The 20427-nt window shown below is 35.3% G+C and overlaps 1 protein-coding gene across 1 annotated transcript; it reads right to left on the bottom strand.

Annotated features, from left to right (window-relative positions):
• Nucleotides 1–627: 627 nt before the first annotated feature.
• LOC106798462 (uncharacterized) lies at nucleotides 628–17285 on the bottom strand. Its single transcript, XM_014775050.2, has 4 exons — nucleotides 12780–17285; nucleotides 2029–2266; nucleotides 1217–1335; nucleotides 628–840 (listed from the first exon to the last, which is right to left on the bottom strand). The coding sequence occupies exons 1-4, from the start codon at nucleotides 17283–17285 to the stop codon at nucleotides 628–630; spliced, it is 5076 nt and encodes a 1691-aa protein (XP_014630536.2).
• Between the last annotated feature and the right edge of the window lie 3142 nt (nucleotides 17286–20427).

The raw sequence follows: 20427 nt of genomic DNA, 5'->3' as shown, positions 1-20427 counted from the left end.
GAATAAACAAAGAAAAGTATTAGTTAGTAATTTCACTTCTCTCACAAGTCTGAACCTTTCGTTGACTTCAAATAAGCAATTCAGCCTTATCTCATGCATTAAAGTATGTAATAAAAAGTCGAGGAATCTTCTTGTTTCAACTTTCAACTTTCATATCAAACCAAAGACAAATAATTTTGGTCATGTAACATTACTTAGAATTTTATCACGCTTAAGTACCCACCTGGTTATCTATTCTTTGGGACTCATGTAAAGATGTACCAATCGCATGAAGACCCCCAAGCATTTTTACCTCAGAACCTTCATCCAAACTATATGAAAGGCTCATTTCAACAACCTCCAAGATAAAAGATTTAGCCTTCTAATATGTCCAACTTTTACCCTCACTTTTTGATACATATTTAGCTGAATTCATGTTGCAAAGAATATAAACTTTCAAGTTAAAAGCATGTAATTATGATTAAAATGAACATAATTTCATTTCTCAACTAGAACCACAGAGGCATAGACCTGTTAAAACTGTCTTAGCCTGTATATGTAAATTACCTTTAAAAATTTGTATAAAAAAATTTCCTCTGCTGTCATCATTTCATACTCTTTCTTTTTCTTAAATCTAAAGAACTCGAGTCATCTTACAACTGCTCTTTTCCCCTTCAAATTGTTCCTCTTTACTTTGGCATTACCATCACCATCACCATTAGCACTTGAGGCCTTTTGAGAATCCTGATGTTGTTGTTCTACAACCTTATCGTTAAACTTTAGAAATGGATATGAATGAAAGCTTTCATTCCCCAAGAAAGGAGATGGTTTCATGTAACAAAGGTGTCCAAAAATAGGTTCCTGGCCATGAACCAAGCTACAACAGTGTACGTCAATAATATTGAAGCAAGCTAATTTTTTTTATTCAAGAAACAAAATTGCAAGCTAGCTACACCAAAGAAAAATCAAACTTCAAAATAATTGGTAGTTCATTGGAGTCCATTCATTTGAGTTGAAAGAGAACACAAATGAACAAGAAAATGAGGAGACATCGACACTTTTACACTAATTCCATTTCTTACTACTCTACCAAACGAATATCACATTCCAAATTTTTTTTACTACATATTCGAGGTTTTTCTTTCTAGCATTCCAAATTTAGTTAAGTAGATAATTAAATGGAGTAGTGAAGAAAAACAAGACACCAAAAATGCAAAACATACTGAGACAGAGGTACCTTATTTTGCAGCGAAATAAGAGGGGTGTGAGAAGCAAAGAAGAAGCATATGAGGAGAAAAGGCGTGCTCCCAAAAGCTTCCACACCATGCTTCCTAATCAAACTCTCTGATTTGCTTCCTACCAATGTGATATAGATAAAATTGAAGCTATGTGAAGAGCAGAAAGCTGCAATGCTTAAACCCTACCAAATCTCACTCGTTTGGGATTGAAATCTAGTCATTTTAACTTAATAATGTCAAATTCCAGCAATTTTTTTATACATTGAAATATATAGATCTTGATTAGTATCAAAGATAACATAAAAATGAGAATCATAAGATGCAGATTTCTTTCTCACTATCATTTTCAAATGAACTAAATAACAACTACAAAAAGTGAAAACAAGTTAAAGACAAAAGCATAATAAGCATTTCTTTTTGAAATATAATCACTAGTTGACGACAAGTTGAACTAGAAAAAATTCTATTGACATAATTTGTTCAGTAAATTTGATTAGCAAGGGAACGCTCATTTATACATGATTGACAAGTTGGCATTGCTAATTCAAGTGACACATTATGAAAAACAATAACTGACGTGTAAAATGTGATGAGCATAAGAACTTAGAGCTGTTTCTACTCAAATTTTGTCAAATCTCAAATGCAATAAACCATTTGAATTTAACTGCTACATATATTCTTGTTGTTTAGAATCTTAAAGAAAGTGAATGGATTTAAAGAGACAATGAATTGAGAAAATATTAGCTTAGCTTAAGTAAATTAAAAGTCTAAACCAAGCTTCAAACTAATTAGATAGAGCAAAAAGCCTTACCTTTTGTAGATTTGTTTCTAACAGTTCTTCCTTTGCGAGGGTAAGGCAAGGTGGATCCTCCAAGAATTGGGTGAGCCAAATTGTCCTTTTCGGGTGTTCCCAAATCATTGTAAACATCATAATCATAGATCCTTTCATGTTTTTTGCGCTCTCCTGTTCCATCTTCTCTCAAAGTCTTCAGTTCTTCTTCTTCTCTGTACTTCACTAGTGGACTCAGTGTTTCACTTGGAAGGTATGTCTACATTTATTTACATTTAACAAATTTTATCATTGATGCATAATGTCATGTTCTGGGAAATACAATTTAAATTGAACAAACTAAGTACTACTAGAGATATAGTTATAATTAGTTAAGCATCCTGAACTACAAAGAGTATGATAATAAACAACTTAAACTATCAACAGTTAAGGAAAACCCCATGTTGCTGTCAATAACAGGTTCCACGGGATGTTCTTGTTAACTCATTGGCAAGTGTACCAAATTTGTCACAAGTAGTAAAGTACTCGGAAGTCCGAGTGTCGAATCCACCGGGACTTTGTTTGTACTTAGATTAATGCAAACCCAATCTAAAAGCAATAGATAAAGAATTTAAAATAAAGATAAGAAAATATAGTAGATAAGATAAAGATTTAAAAGAAAGGATAAAAGATTTAAAGATAAATATAGAAGATAAAATATTTAAATTAAAATATGATAAAGATAAGAGAAAATAGAAGATAAGAAATGTAAAAGATAAAAATAGAAGATAAAATCAGAATATGATAAGATTGAGACCTGGTCTGCCTTGTTTGCCTAAGATGTATGAGTTTATGATTTTTCTTTATCAATTTAGGTGACTTTGTTCTACCCACATCTGTTCAATTACTTGCTCCTGATTCCTCAGAAAGACAAGCCTATTTTATTTATCTATCTTCCAAATTCCTTTGCAAAGACTCAACAAATAAAATGCATGACGTATGAATTCTAGATGTTTGCAAGAATGCATGAGCATAAAATAATCATTCTATTCCTAGCAATGACTTTCTTATGAAATTCTTTCTTTTTGTTCTATTAGAAGTTATCCTCTTCCGAGTGTCTAACCCCTAAAATCAATGCATGCATACCTTCTTTAAATCTTATTTAGAAGTTACCCTCTCCCGAGCGTCTAACCCCTAACAGAATATAAAGATGATGAATAATGCAAGATAAAAACAGAAAAGATAATAGAATAGAAAACACATTTGCATTGATAAATAGTGAGTACATCATACATCGCTTGGCTTTTAGGCCTGTCAGGCCCTAACTAGAGGCTTAGCCACTCATGGCCATTGAGGACTTTACAATGGGAAAGGGGTGAAAGAAAGAGAGAGTAAATGAAACCCCTAGGAGAGGGGGTTGTTGTGTGTTGTTTCTTTTCTGCTTAGCTTGACTCCTTTTTTATAGTTGTTATAGTGAACTTAGGCTTGATGCTAAAAATCTTCTTTTTTGGTATTTTTGATATCTTTTGGATTTGTTTTGCATGTAATCATATCTTCTTGAGATTTCTTGATATTTTGGATATTTTCTAGATCTTTTTCTCCCTTAATCTCTCCTTTTCATATCTGCAAGACATAAATAAGAAAAATATCAAATCTTAATATTTAAGCCAAAGATAACTGCTAAATATATATTTTTAAAGATGTTTTCAATATATTTTTACTATCAAAATAACTCATATTTAGCAATGATTAGTTCTCCATTTCTTAAAAATGCCTGAGTATATAATTCACCTAGTTATATATATTTCATCATAGAATTAAAAAAAAATAGTACAATCTATTTGAAGCAGATTTAATGTGGTCATACATGTGCTCTTATCTTCAAGTTTTATGATGCATTCTTCTCCCTTGCTAGTGACTTTTAATATCCCTTCCCATGCCCATCTTTTGAAATCCCATTGATTAGCCCTGAAATGAATCTCACTTATATAAACACTCGACAATACACACTCACGGTAGCAAAAAAGAGTCACTAAACTTGCAAAAGCAGAAATCAATTCCTTCACAAACAACACAGTTCCACAAAAGTAATGAAAGACACAAAATAATTATAAGCATGACACAACTTCAATTATACCAAAGATACACTAAACATATCACATGCACAATAGATAAGAAGTTGCACTTTTTTCTTGGACGTATCTGCATAAATAGTAGAAACCCTTCATCAGTTTGACCCATCGAACAACTAACAACCAATTCAACTTTAAATAAATAAAAATAAAAACATTCATAGCAACAATAATTTCTTCAAAACCGTAAATTATGATTATGCGAATTAACATGAAACTTGATCATTAGTACCCTTATTCAGTTGTAAATTGAATTCTCACGTTCCTCTCAAAATCCATTGCACAAGAAAAACTCTCAACTCACTTGAATCTTCTTTAGGGTTAAAATCTCTCTCTTCGAGTATTTTGCACCAGAAAACATTATCACCTGGTTTGTTAGTTGGATAGACAAACTGGACTGAACTTGAGCCTTACATCATTAACAATGCGAAAAAACCATGATACGAGGAAATTGAAAAATTGTTGAATACAAAGACAAAGAGAGAGAAAAATTACATCTTGCGAAGAGCTCTTAAGTCAACTAGGGGGTGTCCTTTTGTAGGGCAAAGCAGAAGAGGATATACCTTTGCTGGAATCAATAATAGGAAAAATCAAATGTTAATTTTGAATAATAATGGGAATGAAGAGAAGGAATTTGGTGATAGAGATGAAAGAATGAATACCAACCCGCGACTGCATATACGACCCATGGCTGGTGGCTATCACTCGCTTGAAGTTGTGCTTCTTCTTATTAGGGTTGCGACTATGACACTCTCTTTTGCTCACTCCACCACTTTGAAACCCTAGATTATGTTTAGTTGTTCTATTTATTTTTTTATAAAAGAAACAGGCACTTGTTCTAAGACGGTATTTGAAAAACTCTTAGAATGGTAGTTTCTAAAACCGTCTTAGAATGATTGTATTTATTTACAAAAATACCACTGTATTTCTTTCTAAGGTGATTTTCTATCAACTGACTTAAAATCATGGTCATAAAAACTGATTTTTCTAGTAGTGTTCTTACGTATAGAAGAGAATTATTCTTGTTCTTTATTGATTTAGTTTCTTAAGACTTGATATTTAAGCCTAAAAAACCTTGCCTTTGCTTTACTCTATCCCTTAGAATTGATGCTTGTAGTATCCAATTGGAACTTGGAACTATGCTTGAACATGATCTAACATTTTTCTATTTTCATTAAAACAGGTGATATCATTCACAAATTTTTTCTTGGCTGATATCTTAACTTCCATGGCTAAGGTCTGGTTCCTTTTTTATATTATCTTTCTGTTAGAAAAGTATGTGTCCTCCTCTTCCATGTTAATCTTTATTATTAAATATTAATTTCTATTTACTAAGTTTTGAGCCTAGATATATGTTTATGTGGAGATCTAAAGCTATATACTTTTGGCTGCATTTACTAATGCTTGTTATCAAGGGAGAAGGATAATTCAATAGTAAATGATTTTTAGAATAGGAAAATATTTTGGTGGATGACTTTTAGATGTATGGTAGGCACTGTGTTATGAACTATTAGGGAGCAATAAATTGACTAGATAATTCATTGAAGAATTAGTAGCAAAAGTGTGATTTTCTGAGTGTGCTAAAACGTACGCTTTGAAAAGGTACACTAACATTTCGATAAAAAAAAAGTGCCCTCTTGATTTTATGTTTTAAATTAAGATAACCTGAGTTGTTGTTTATTTCTTTGCTGAGTTAGATAACCTGAGTTGTGATAACTTGATAATACTATATTAATTAAATTTAACTAACTACAAATATTTTTAAGAGTAAGGAAATATCCAACAAAGTTTGTTTGTCAATTTATGCATATGAGACGTCACATTTTTTCCCATTATGTTTTGGATGAAAGGCGAGGGTCTTAATTTTAACAACTGGAACTATGGGAATTAAATAGTAGCTAGATCAAAATAACTAAGTATGAAAAAAATAGCCGAGTAGGAAAAAAGTATGAAAAAAAAATTAAAATTCAATTAAGCTCACAATTAAAAACTCTCAATCAATCGGGAAGAGCTATAAGTTTTTTTATAATTTTATTTTGTGTTGATGGAAAAGCTATATATAATTAAGTAGCACTTTCATTATCCTTTAGAAGATATAAGAACTTTAACTAGTGTGCCATTTGAGAGGGTTTAGTTTTTCTTTTATTTAGGCTGGTAGGCTCTTGGTTCCTTCAACAAGATTTGAAGCTTAAAAACCGAAGGTTGTTCTATTGGAAGATCAGATAAACAAACATGAAAGTATTATTCCTAGAACCTACATTCTATCCCATTGTGACTTTACATCTAATCTGACTTTAGTTGTGTCCAATGTGATCAACCTATAGCATGCTTGTATCTTTACTCTTGCATGCTTAGCTTGAAAAACTAGTGCCAATTTTGAATATTTTTTAGCAAGAACATTAGTTCTCTTAGTTTATGCGTATTATGTATACAATTCCTTATGTGACTGGCAATTGAGAGGGTGGTACGACAAGGATGATGTTGTAGCTGAATGGAAGAAAGTGCAAAATGATATGTGCCTATATGTTCATTGCTTTGTCAGTGGTCCTAATTCCTTCTTGGATCTGGCTGGTGAATTGAGATATTGCATATTCTCCAAGGAAATGCCTTTGGTATGTTTGCATTTAACTTATAGATTCCATCAAAACGAAAAATCTGAATTCTAGGACTGTTCTAAGTATTATGCTATGCCTATGGACTTGACAATGTGCTTTAGAGTTTATATTATCAATAAATTTTAATTTAAAACTAGTAATATTACTATAGTTTTTGTTAGAAGTTGGTATATTTTACAAAATTTATTTGTTGCCCAATTTGTATAAATTTAACATGAAATTTTTATTTAAAAATAATATGAAATTTTTATACATTGTACATGAAATATGAAATTTCTTGATTTAAAAAATATAAATAAAATAATATTTTTTAATAATACTTATATAATTTTTTAATAATAATATTTTTATTATTTAATTTTTTTAAAAAAAAACATTCTAAAATGGTTCTCTAAAAAACCATCTTAGAATGATACCTTTCTAAGACGGTTCTTAGTTAAGAATCATATTAGAATTGTATCATTTTTAGACTATTTTTCATATAATCATCTTAAAAGTTAGTTAAGAATTGTTTTAAAAGATTACATTTTTTTAAAATGATTTTTTATGAAACCGTCGTCAAAAGTTGGCTTCAAAAACGGTTCTAAACCGTCTTTAAAGATCTTTTACAACCACCTTTATAGATCTCTTTTGCAGTAGTGTACTAACAAATTGATTCCTAAATTTTGTAACTTATTATCAAATTGGTTATCAAAAAATATAATTTATTATTAAATTAATCTTTGAATATTACAATTTAAAAATAAAATGATCTCATAAATTTAATGACAAAACTAATCTATTGCACACTTTTTGTACATTTGAGAACTAATTAAATTTAAATTTCTTATCTTTTAAGAATTAATTTATCATCATCTCACACTTTTCTCCGAAAACCAAATAATTATTTATCGATTCTTTTCTACACCAATTTTATACCTTTGTATAATTTTAAGGATGAAAATGACATTCACATATTTTCTAATAAAAAAATGTTTGGTAAATATCTACACGTGATATGTCTAATAAAATAACTATATGATTCTGATTTTTTTTTTTGAATAAAAAGATATTAATAAGGTTAAAATCTTGGACTGATAGGTTGACTATAGTAAATTTTACATCTTATAACAAGAATCAAATTAATTGACAAAGAAAAGGAAAGAAACAAGTGAGAGAAATAGTACTTTTAATGACCCTGACTCTTGAAGGTAGTCCAAAATTAAGTTGACATGAAGAAATAAAGACTAATTTAATATTTACTTTTTTTTCTCTCTTTTTTTCGAGGAAAGTTTGTAAGTGTAAAAGTTAAGTGAAAAAAGTAAAAAAAAGAAAAAAGAAAAAGAGTAAAAAAGAAATGAGAAGTGACTTGATTTTTACATTATTTGGTAGAGAAGAAGGTTGAAGAAAAGAAAACATAATAAAATGATATAAATAGGAATATTTGTTAATAACTGTTAAAAAAGAGCCTTCCTCTATCCTTTTTCACCCAAATTTGGCAAATAGCTACAATACACGGACCCACACAAAATGTATTCCTTCCTTTCCTTTTTTTTTTTTACTGTTTCAAACGAATGAATAAAGGGTATAGAGATTCGAGGCTGTTTTCCTTTGGCTCCACGCTTTCTTTTTACTTTCATCTTAACCAAACAAACGCTATGTGTATGAATTCATTGGATTATACTGAGTTCATCTCTCTGTTTATATTCCTCTCTTTCTCTATCTCTATATATAAACAAAAAAGAAATTAACACAAAAATGCATATAGAATGATAATAACATTCTTAAATGAAGTCATGCACTTGCATGTTCTTTTATAATTTTACACTCAAAATGTGTCTATTTTAATTTTTGAAAAATATTATCTCCTGTATATAACATTGTTTTAGAATTAAAGTTAGCGGATTTCAAGAGATTAGTTGAATAGAGTAAAATAAAATTTCACAATTGGTAACTTGTAAACTTGAATCTCCTGAGGTGAACGGAAGTCTTTTTTATGTGTTCTTTGAGTGCGAAAACTTATCCTTGTCTTTTGTCAATTGCAGAATAATAACAAAACAGTTTGAGATTTTTTACACCCAAAAGGATCTGCTTCTCCTAATTCAGAAAGGTTCACGCTTCTTATGGTAAAATGCTAAAAGCATACATAGCAAGTGGCCAAAATGGCCATAGGCCACAACCTCCTCCATTCACTCTCAAAAGGGCTTAGGCCACTCATTCATTGTTCCCTCTAAAGAAATGGGCTGGTGTGATAAGACATTTGAGGGTAAAGTGAATATATACTTATTGCCAGATTAAGGCAATTCTTTGGTTGAATACTTAGTAATGCATTGGAAAATCCCCATAAAACACATTCTGCGATATTTAAATCCTTTTTTCTTCTTTAACTACATTTTGGTATCTTATATTGTTGAATTCTTTACGTTTATTCAACCAACATCATGCCATTATTTATAGTTGGGCTATATAAGGGACGGCCTCGTCGTGCCTATTTTAAATATGTGAAAAGTGGCAACATATAATTATGCAATTGATGAACTATTCTCATTGAAAGGTAACGTAGCATGCAAGACATATGTGTCATCATCTCCATAGTTTTTTTTTATACAGGGTCTCCACAGTTCGTTCTTTTTTATCTATTTATTATTTTATTTTGTTAAATACTACACACACAAAAAAACTAGTACTTTTGTTTATATTATTCTTTTACAAGAAATGGTCAGGATCAATGTTACACATATTTAAAAGAAAAGCTTATATTTTGTTTTTGTATTAATATAAAAATATATATATTTTGTTCCCTTTGAATTCTCATTATCATCTATCTTGTACAAACCTACAGATGAACACCTTAATCATACTTGACACCTTAATCATACTTCGAAACCACTCTTCAAGAAGGGTGGTAAGAAATATTTATGTTCCAACAATTTCTTGGAATATGGAAGACTGTGGACTTTCAGCATAAATAACTTATTTGTAGAAAGATATCTTTGCATTTTAGATTCATACCCTCTTTACCTACATACTCTTTAGTTTGTTTCTAATCCACTAATGTAACATTTGTTTTTCAACCCTCCCTCTCAAGTTTAATTGGTTTGACCCAACTGTAATTTGTTTTCAATTTTCTTCAACGTGAACTTGCACTTCAACTTTTAAATTAGAGAAAAGGATATTTCAGAAAAACTTAGATGTCACGATACCTGTCAATCTTCTATAATCTTCTTTAGGTTGGCTCTTATTGGGAAACCCAAGAATTTAAAAGGAATATCTCTTTACACCCACCCTCCCCGTCCTTCCCCAGTTGCACTAATTTTGTGAAAATTCATTTTCAAAACAAAATCTGAAAATTATCTTTGAAGACAACAAATTTTCATGAGTTGTCTTGGAAATCAAAAAGGTGTCATCATTCAATATTGAAGAAGTGATATCTGAAATTTTTCTCATACTTTAAAATTATTAATAGCAAAATTTTTTATAATAGCAATCCCCTTCTTGATTAATCAACAAAGCTTCTGAGGTTAAGAACATAAAGAGAATTAGAGGGGCCCATTGCTTAATCAATACATACATTTTTGTTTGTATACACTTGTGTGATTAATACATATATAAAACCCTGATTAATATTTACATTTTTTTTATATTCATGTCCAATGTACTAGGGAATTCAAGTCCTAGGTGAATTAGAGATGCTTTCGATTATCCATAGCAGAACTCGAGTAAGGAGTAGACTATATACATTAAGAATATCCTCATAAACATTTTTTAATAATAAATGAACAAAACTTAAATGCAAGAAAATTTTATTTCATTGTCTCTACGCTTTGGATTAATATTTTGTAATTTGTGTCTATATATATAATTTGGATATTCTTATGTTGCTTTAAATCCATCATTTGATTGATCTATTCTCTTTGCAACATGATATTCATTTGGTTTCTCCATCGTCATAGTTTAGTTGCCAAATAAAGGAATGCTTGCTAATTTTTTGTTGTTGAATTGAATAATTCTTGTTATTTATTTATTAGTGAATTAAATAAATCATCATAAAGCTTAGTTCTCCCTTCTACTAGAAATGAATCCTCTGCAGTGACAATATCATTCCATGATATTCTAACCCTTCATAAAAAAATTAGACATATAATATGTTTCAATTGTTAAGTGAACATTTTAAAAATAAAATGGTGAGATCTTATTATTTGACCATTTCAAGTTTCTTTTTAGACGTAAGAGAATCTTTCTCCCTTCTACTCCTCATACATTCTAGATAATCATTTTTAAATAAAATCAATTACATTCTATCATCTATACTCAGATAATCTAAATTACTCACCATTTTATGAAGGATATGTTGTGAAAATATCAAAACTGTGAATTTATATTGTTCGTTAATGAGAAACAAAATTTCCATGAATAATTATGATGATATTATTTTTTTCTCTCTTTAAAAAATATTTCAAGTTTGTAATATCCACATTCATATTTAAATTAATCAATATGGTATGATATAGTTGATAACCAAATCTCTTAAACATATAATATCAATAATTTAATATTTAAGTCTATATTTATTTTTTAAAAAATCTTTTAAAAATGTCAGCCCTTTAAATAAATCTCCGTAACTCAAAAAGATTAATTTTTCTTTTTCCACCAAAAATATTGTGGACACGAAAAACTCATATTTAAATCATGTTTGGTTTATCTCCATTGGCATCTCTCTTTCAACATTTAATGATACTACATCTATTCTACCCACCATACCATGCAAATATATATATATATATATATATATATATATATAAAAGTTATTTATATATATATATATAAAAGTTATTTATGAAAGGGAAAAAAAGTAGCAATACGGAAGAAAAGGTCGGCATAAAACAGCTTTCACTTTTGTAAATATATGATGACAATACCAACTTGCACAAATCCTCGTAAGTGGAAATCTTTTATGCAAGTTTCGTTAATTTAACCCTTAAAGATATGGATTGTCAAGGCACTTTATTCTGTAGTCGCATTACATTACTCTAGAATGTAGGAAATAAAACATGTTTTTAACTATCAAATTAATGGCCTATTTTTTAATTCTTAATTGTACCATGGTGCATCTTATAGGACAGTGCGTAGTTGTGTATATATATACTCAAAATATGGCGAATTGCTTACCAAGTATAGCCACATTTTTTCAAAAGCTTTACCATATTTGTATGCCTTTCCGAGGAATATGTATAATATGAATAACGAATAGGAATAAAACTTTATCTTCGGATCGACAACACAAGAGAGATATGACTATATATATATTAAGTTATAGTAGAAAAATGCACGGGTTGTGATAATCCCCTTTGGAGGGGTTGCATATATATCCACACAATCTCTGTTGAAAACTAAAAATGTTGGATACTCATTATGAAATCTAGGAAATTTTGATGCTGTACCACCCATTATAAAGACAATTCTTTGCCACAAGCGCATAACTATGAAGTAATATTAGGATAGATAAATAGATAGAGATGGAGATATTATTTATATACAAGTTGAAAAATATATAAAAAGATAAGGTGAGATGAGAGAGAAGTGGTTTGAAGCACTAGGTCGGGAGGAGAAGACGACAAACATTGGCCTTGGGCTTTCCACTCTAAACTGAAAAAATATGAGATGGGTCCTCTACCATATCTTCTCATACTCAGTGTTGCTGCATATAAATAAATAAAATGTACACATATATATAAATAATTACAGAAATTAAATTGAAAGACAGAAAGAAAATGAATAAGAATTTATTTTAAAAATGTGTGTTTGTTAGGGGTTTCGAAGGAGAGGGAGAAGATGATGGAGGTTAGAGAGATATGCACCCTTAATTCGAGGAAGGGAGGAACTCCTTTAGAAGACTTTTATTCACGTGTCTATATTACAGGCTTAAGTCATCTTTTATAGCTCGTGTTACATGCCGTTACTACCGGCCTAACTAATTCAGTTACACTATCAGTTAGAATCACGTGTGTATTAGATCACGTGTGTGTTTCCCTTAATCTGTACATGCACCTTCTATTATTGTATGTACGAGCTTATTCTTTTGTTCCTGGGGGTATTGCACGTGATAGTCTCGCAGACGTGCTGGCGCTCCCCTGATACGTACTGGTCTTGGGTTGGTGTCGTGACGGAGATGCTCGTTATCGGAGTTGCAGTTGCCGGCATTGTTAACACTACCGTCCTCCCCGAAAACCACCTTGTCCTCAAGGTGGTAGGCCTGGCATAGGTCAGACCATTCTTCCCACGAGGTGTCCTCCGGTGGCTCGCCTTCCCATTGGGTAAGGACCATTCGTGTTGGTGGGGTGGTTGTGGTGTCATCTTTATAGTCAAGGAAACACAGTGGACGCCTGAGGGGTTGTGCATCTCGAACCTGTAAGGGCCATGTGTACGTGGTGGTGGGAGGGGGACCGTGATGAGGGCGGAGGAGGGAGCAGTGAAACACGGGGTGTATCAGTGACTCCGGTGGAAGGAGGAGCCGATAGGCCACGGGTCCGATTCGCTCGAGGATCTGGAATGGCCCAAAAAAACGCTTAGAAAGCTTCGGGTGGAGTGGACCCGTAAGGGACGTCTGACGGCCCGGTCGTAATCGGACGTACACCCACTGACCTTCGAGGAACGACACGTCGTCGCGTTTTGTGTCGGCATGCTTCTTCATAGTATCATGGGCCTTCTGCAATTTATGCTTGAGCTTCGAGTGCAAAGCTTGCCGAGTTTCGAGCATGGTTTGAACGGCTTCAGTTTTCGTGGCTCCCGGAAGGTAGTCAACCATTGTGGGGGGCGGTTTGCCGTAGGTGATTTCAAATGGCGTGAGACCGGAACCGGAGTGGATGGACGTGTTGTAGCTCCATTCCGCAAGGGTCAGGTATTGGAACCACGAGGATGGGTTGTCATGGACGAAACAACGAAGGTACTGCTCGATAATGCGGTTCATCACCTCCGTTTGTCCGTCGGACTGGGGGTGGTACGCGGTGCTTAGCCGTAAGCGTGTTCCACTTAACCGGAATAATTCCGTCCAAAATTTGCTCACAAAGATCGGGTCGCGATCCGATACGATACTTTTTGGGAACCCATGCAGCTTACAAACAATATCAAGGAAGAGCTTGGCAACTTTGAATGCTGTGAATCCAGAGGCTAACGCACCTAGGTGGACGCCCTTTGAAAATCTGTCGACCACCACGAGGATGACAGAGAACCCATTGGAGGTTGGCAGGTGGGTGATGAAGTCCATAGATAGGTCTTCCCACACCCCCTCTGGTGCCGGTAATGGCTGTAATAAGCCAGTTGGGCGTTTGTGGACATTCTTGCTTTGTTGGCATGTGACGCACTCCCGGACAAATTTCTTGACGTCGTGCTTGAGGCTGGACCAGATGAAGCTTGCTTCAAGACGATGAGTAGTTTTAGTAACCCCCAAATGGCCTCCCAACGGAGTCGAGTGATGTTCAGTGATGAGGTTGTGGATAAAGGGGTTATCGTGGTTGACCCAAATGCGTCCCTTGAATAGTATTAAGCCGTCACCTAGAGAGTAGTCCGAGTAGAGAGTAGGATTGCTTTGAATAGCCTGAGTGAGATTCTGGAACTCCAAATTAGCGTTGAGGGAGTGTTTTATTTCATTGAGGAAGTCGAGTTGGGGAATGCTAAGGATGAGTAGTTGACCAGCTTGGGGAGGTACCCGTGAGAGGGCATCTGCTACAATGTTGGTGGCACCGGTTTTGTATTGGATGGAGTATTCGTAGCCCAGCAGCTTCGACAGGTAATAGTGCTGCTCCGGCGTCTGGATGACTTGTGTCATCAGCTCACGGAGACTCTTATGGTCAGTAAGTATGGTGAACGGCCGACCCAAGAGGTACTGCCGCCACTTCCTTACGGCAGCCACTACTGCGTGGAGTTCTCGTAGATAAGCCGAAGCGTGAAGCATGTGTGGTCCTAAACACTTGCTGAAATATGCGAGGGGGTGACCTTGTTGCAGTAGGACGGCACCAATGGCAATCCCGGAAGCATCGGTCTCTACTACAAAGGGTTCAGAGAAGTTGGGTAGGGCGAGTACGGGGGCGCTGGTCATGGCCCGTTTGAGGCGGTCAAAGGCTTGTTGTGATTCCGGCGACCATTCGAAGGCATCTTTGCACAAAAGGGATGTGAGTGGGGCCGCGATGGAGGCGTAATCTCGAACGAACTTCCTGTAAAAGCCAGTGAGGCCCAGAAAGGCCCGCAGTTCCCTTACCGATGCTGGGGTGGGCCACTGCAGCATGACCTGTATCTTCGAAGGATCTGGTGAGACGCCTTTGTCTGAAACAATGTGACCCAGGTACTCAATGGTGTTCTGGGCGAAAAGGCATTTGGAACGCTTAAGGAAGAATGCGGCCTGGTTAAGGGTGTTGAAGACGAGTTCAAGATGATGCAGATGCAAGGCTAGTGAGGTGCTATAAACTAGGATATCGTCGAAGAACACCGTGGCGAACCGGCGTAGGAACGGCCGGAGAAGCTGGTTCATAGCGGATTGAAACGTTGAAGGTGCATTACAGAGCCCAAAGGGCATTACCAAGTACTCGAAGTGTCGATGGTGCGTCCGAAAAGCGGTTTTCTCAATATCCCCTTCGTTCATCAAGATTTGATGAAAGCCTTGCCGGAGGTCTAGTTTGGAAAACCATGAGGCTTGTCCGAGTTTGTCGAGCAATTCATCTATCGTAGGGATAGGGAATCGATCGCGAATAGTTGCAGAGTTGAGAGCCCGGTAATCTATACAAAGTCGCCACGTGCTATCTTTCTTTCGAACGAGAAGCACTGGGGATGAATAAGGACTAGTGCTTGGTCTGATGAGCCCGGCAGCGAGGAGCTCGGAGACCTGCCGTTCAATCTCATTCTTTTGGAAATGAGGGTAGCGGTAGGGACGAACCGAGATTGGTGGAGTGTTTGGTTTAAGCGTGATGTGATGCATAATTTGACGTGGAGGGGGAAGCTGAGATGGGTTCTGGAAAAGATGATCGTGTTGAAGAAGAAGGTGGTCCACAGCTGGGAGAGGATGTGACTGTGTGGGTGGGTCGGGTTGGTTGATGGGTAGAACATGCAACTGGTAAAAGGCTGAGGTGGACCCTGTCTGTAAAAGGCGCTTCAATTGGGCCGCGGAGGTGGACTCAGGCTTGGTGGAAACGTCTGCCGTCAGGGTAATGTCGTGGCTCAAGTGCTTAAACCGCATGACGGAGTCAGCGTAGTTGGTAGTGACTGGCCCTAGTCGCCGTAACCAATCAACTCCGAGCACCGCATCGGCACCGCTTATCTGGAGTAGATGAAATGATACTACGAAGGGGTGGCCCTGGAGGGTTAACTGAGTGCTTGGGCAAATTTGATCACAAGTCAACATAGACCCGTTTCCGACCATTACTTGTAAAAGGGCAGTGTGCTGGGAGGAGAGCTTGAGGAACTGTGCTATTCGAGGTTGAAGGAAGTTATGCGTACTTCCACTATCAACCAAAAACGTCAATCGAGCGTGCTTGATCATGCCATAAATCCGGAAAGTGTCCGATGATGGTACGCCGGCAAGGGCATGGAGGCTGATATGGGAGTCTACGTCGGAAGGTGGTTCGGAATCGGTTTCGGGAACTGTAGCTGTAGACACCTCGGAGTCATGTGTGGTGGACTCAGGGAGCGGAGAATGTTCGTCCGTGATGAACAGTAGTACCTTGCCCTTGCATTTGTGATTGACGCTCCACTTTTCATCACAATTATAACATAAACCCTTCTCTCTCCGGAAGGCCATTTCCGCCGGGGTACGCTGCACAAACGGAGGCCTAACCTTGGCCGGAATATTGGATGTATTGGGAACGAAGGGTCTTGGAGGAAGAGAGTTTCGAGCTGGGGTAAGAGCTCGATCGCGCAACTTCTCTTCTTGAAGTTTGGCCAACGCAGAGGCTTGTAAGAATGATAATGGCTGAAGAGCCAGTACTTCGCGTCGGACGTCGGGCTTAAGACCGGATATGAAACAGCTTAAAAGGAATGGGGGTGGAAGTCCCACCACACGGTTAGCTAATCGTTCGAATTCAGTTAAGTAGTCATTGACCGTACCTGTTTGTGTGAGTTTAAACAGTGCTCCTTTAGGATCATCATAGAATGTAGGCGCGAAGCGCGATTCTAGGGCTTGAAGGAAGCCGTTCCAAGAAGTGATAAGTCCATTACTATGCATCCATTGATACCAGCTTAAAGCTGGACCGTCGAGGTACAGAGACGCCACTGTAATGCGTTCTTCTTCAGGCGTTTGTTGATACTGAAAAAGCTGTGTTACCTTGAAGATCCATCCTAGTGGATCGTGTCCGTCAAACCGCGGTATGTCGATTTTGACGGCGTGGCGATGGTGATGATGCGCTTGGTGATTCGTGGCGTTATTGTTATTTTCTGATGCTTGGAGGTGGAGATGTTGTAAGATCGAGTCGATCTTCCCGTCGAGGTCGTTGCAGCGTTCGGTGATGGAGGCTTGGCTGTTGGTGAGACGAGCTATGGCGTCTTCAAGACGATCGGTAGTTGTCTTCCTGGTTCCGTGGTCTGCCATGGCAATGGAGACGACGGCGGTCGGACCAGTTGTTAGGGGTTTCGAAGGAGAGGGAGAAGATGATGGAGGTTAGAGAGATATGCACCCTTAATTCGAGGAAGGGAGGAACTCCTTTAGAAGACTTTTATTCACGTGTCTATATTACAGGCTTAAGTCATCTTTTATAGCTCGTGTTACATGCCGTTACTACCGGCCTAACTAATTCAGTTACACTATCAGTTAGAATCACGTGTGTATTAGATCACGTGTGTGTTTCCCTTAATCTGTACATGCACCTGCTATTATTGTATGTACGAGCTTATTCTTTTGTTCCTGGGGGTATTGCACGTGATAGTCTCGCAGACGTGCTGGCGCTCCCCTGATACGTACTGGTCTTGGGTTGGTGTCGTGACGGAGATGCTCGCTATCGGAGTTGCAGTTGCCGGCATTGTTAACAATGTTCCATTCATAGACCATAGTAGTAGTGGTCTTGGAGTGAGCCCTGAGGTGGTGGGGAAGTGGTAATGCAGAGGCACTGTTCCAATTCTTTTGTCATCTGAGAGGTAGACAGAGGCAATAATAGCTGGATTTTGTTTCTGCAGTTCCAAACAGGGCCCCTCCAATACCCCCCATCCAAAGCCTTCTTCAGTAGATACTTCTTTCCTACCAATTATTGTTATCATTCTTTTACTGCTCTCTCTCAGCAGATACCTCTCTCCATTTGCGTGTGCCTATGTCTCTGTCTGCTTGTCTTCAAGCTCATTCTTGCTTTATTTATCCTACACTAGAGACCATTAACCATGTAAAATAAAAAAAAGAAACACACACGCACACACGCCAGAGCATTAGCTAACATATCTTTCCACCCCTCTTCATTATAACTCAGTCCACCACCAGCCACTTTGTCTTTTGCACTTTTAATTTGCTTAAGGCCACTGAAAATAAGTTGACTAATCATTTATTAAACCATTTCTTATTAAATGTAAACTTATAGTAACTTACTACTTTTTTCTTTCTTAATCTTTGGTTATTTTCTTCTCCCAAAAAAAACTTTGGTTATTTAAGGTTTTCATACGTAAATTAAAAAAAAATACTATCTCTGATTCTTTCTATAAGAAAACAAAGTGTTTGTGTAGCTCTTTTTCTTTTTTCTTTTTATATAAGAAAAGACCCGAGAGTACCTATTTTTAGTATATAGTTTAACAAATATTTAATTTATACAAATTTAGACTAAAATATCTTTATTTATTGTTTAGCAAATTTCTATATTATGTTTGATTACTTCATTTATAACTATTTAGATATAGGAATCCTCTTCTAGGATTAGAAGATGTGTATCTAAAGCATTTGAGTGTGTCATCTGTCTTTTCCTAAGTAAATTCTAAATATTATACACATAGTTGTGATCAAATTTTCCCATAGGTCATTTTAGCTTAATTAATAATCTTAAGTTAAATTATTACATCTTTATAATATACATTTAAATTAAATATTCAAAATGGCACTATCTTTTGAAATATGCTAAGAATGGAAACTTACCAAAATAAGTTAAGAAAAAAATTATAAGCAAGCTACCTTCATGAACTTAAGATCTTAAATTGTTCAATGGAGAGAGAGAGAGAGAGAAAATTTGACACAATTTAAATTACCATCTCCATTTTGATTTTATTTTTCTGTCTTTTGGCGTCATTGTCTGTGTCTATTTGTTTGCTTGCTTATGATCCTTTCTTTATTTGTCGTACAGACACTAAGGAAAAGAGCATTAAGTTAGAAGCGAGCATATCTTTCTACGCATTTTTCATTGCCACTGTCACAGCTCGTCCGCCACTAATCATTCTGCCATATGTGCGTCGTGCATTGAAAAACATTACAAAACATATCATTTCGTAAATGTAATGTTTCTCGCATACAGGCATGTGCCATTCAATCATATACAGTGGTCCTAATAAAAGTTAACGAGGGTGGAGAAGAAATTGTTCACGAAACAGAGAACACGGAGGGGAGGGTGTGAGAAGCGCAAAGTTAAATAAATAATGCACACGCAGATAGACACACTCATGGGGCCAATTTTCATTGCATCACACGCACATTACGGAATTGTACGACAACGATTTACGAGAACGTACAATTAGAGCTACATCTCTCGAATTTTAGATATTTAATAATAAATCAACTCAACACCAACCCTAATGCATTGCTATCATTATCAACATACCATGATTGAGAGACATTCTACCATTTCCTTTGTTTTAAATAATTATTATTTCTTTTTATAAAAAAGAAGAAGGAATAGCCGGAATGAAAGTGAGTTTAAAGATACGCTTTTGATGGTCTTTAGAGGTAGTATTTTTTTCTTCTTCTCTTTTTCCGGTTTTAGACAGTCAAGAGTTTTGCCCTTTGTCGAAGGGAACAGCACCAACGTTACTCAGAAACCCCTTTTGTTTTCCTTCGAACAAACCAACATATGAACCGCATGTCATAATTGTGAAATTTGGTTTGATTTGGTTGATCGGACTAGTCCAACCAAAATCAAATAGCCTAATTGGATTGGTTTTATCATTAGATCAATCACGTAATTAATAATCCAATTAAATTCGATCGATTAGATCATTGAATCTCATCTAAACTAGTTCGATCCCATTAATTTTATAAAAAAAAATAAAAATGAACTACTTCTACGAACCCATCTTAATATCTCATTATTATTATTGATTATTATTTTAGATTTTAAAATATAAATAAATTTTTCCTACTTAAATAATATTAATTATATACTTATATATAATAAATACATATATAATTTTAAATTTTTAATATATATCATACCAATTACTAACAGAATCACTAACTCAGTATCTCTATTGAAATAATGATTGCACCATCTTTCATAACTATCTCCGATGCTTCTCTCTTTCTCTGAATGGTCCCGAGGAAAAGTAACAAAAGACGCATTCTTTCTTTCTTTTATATATATATATATATATACCTCCTATCCTCGTTAGCTAGCTATTATTAATTAACATGTAAACTTGTCTATAAAGTCTAAAATTTAAAAAGTCAATTAATCCACTAAACTGTAAAAAAAAGGTTATCCTGATGTTAAAGAAGTTTTTATCACTAACGCGAGTACGGACTATCCAAAAGAAAGAAAAAACAAGCGATG

Source organism: Glycine max, chromosome 4, assembly GCF_000004515.6.
Source record: "Glycine max cultivar Williams 82 chromosome 4, Glycine_max_v4.0, whole genome shotgun sequence".
Taxonomy (NCBI): Eukaryota; Viridiplantae; Streptophyta; class Magnoliopsida; order Fabales; family Fabaceae; genus Glycine; species Glycine max.
This window is presented reverse-complemented; position numbering and strand designations above follow the sequence as displayed.

Coding starts and splice junctions, on each gene's coding strand:
- LOC106798462 (XM_014775050.2), bottom strand. CDS start 17,285: ATGGCAGACCACGGAACCAGGAAGACAACTACCGATCGTCTTGAAGAC. Junction 1,336..2,028: donor TAGAAACAAATCTACAAAAG/GTAAGGCTTTTT, acceptor TCACATTGGTAG/GAAGCAAATCAGAGAGTTTG. Junction 841..1,216: donor TTATTTCGCTGCAAAATAAG/GTACCTCTGTCT, acceptor GTTCATGGCCAG/GAACCTATTTTTGGACACCT.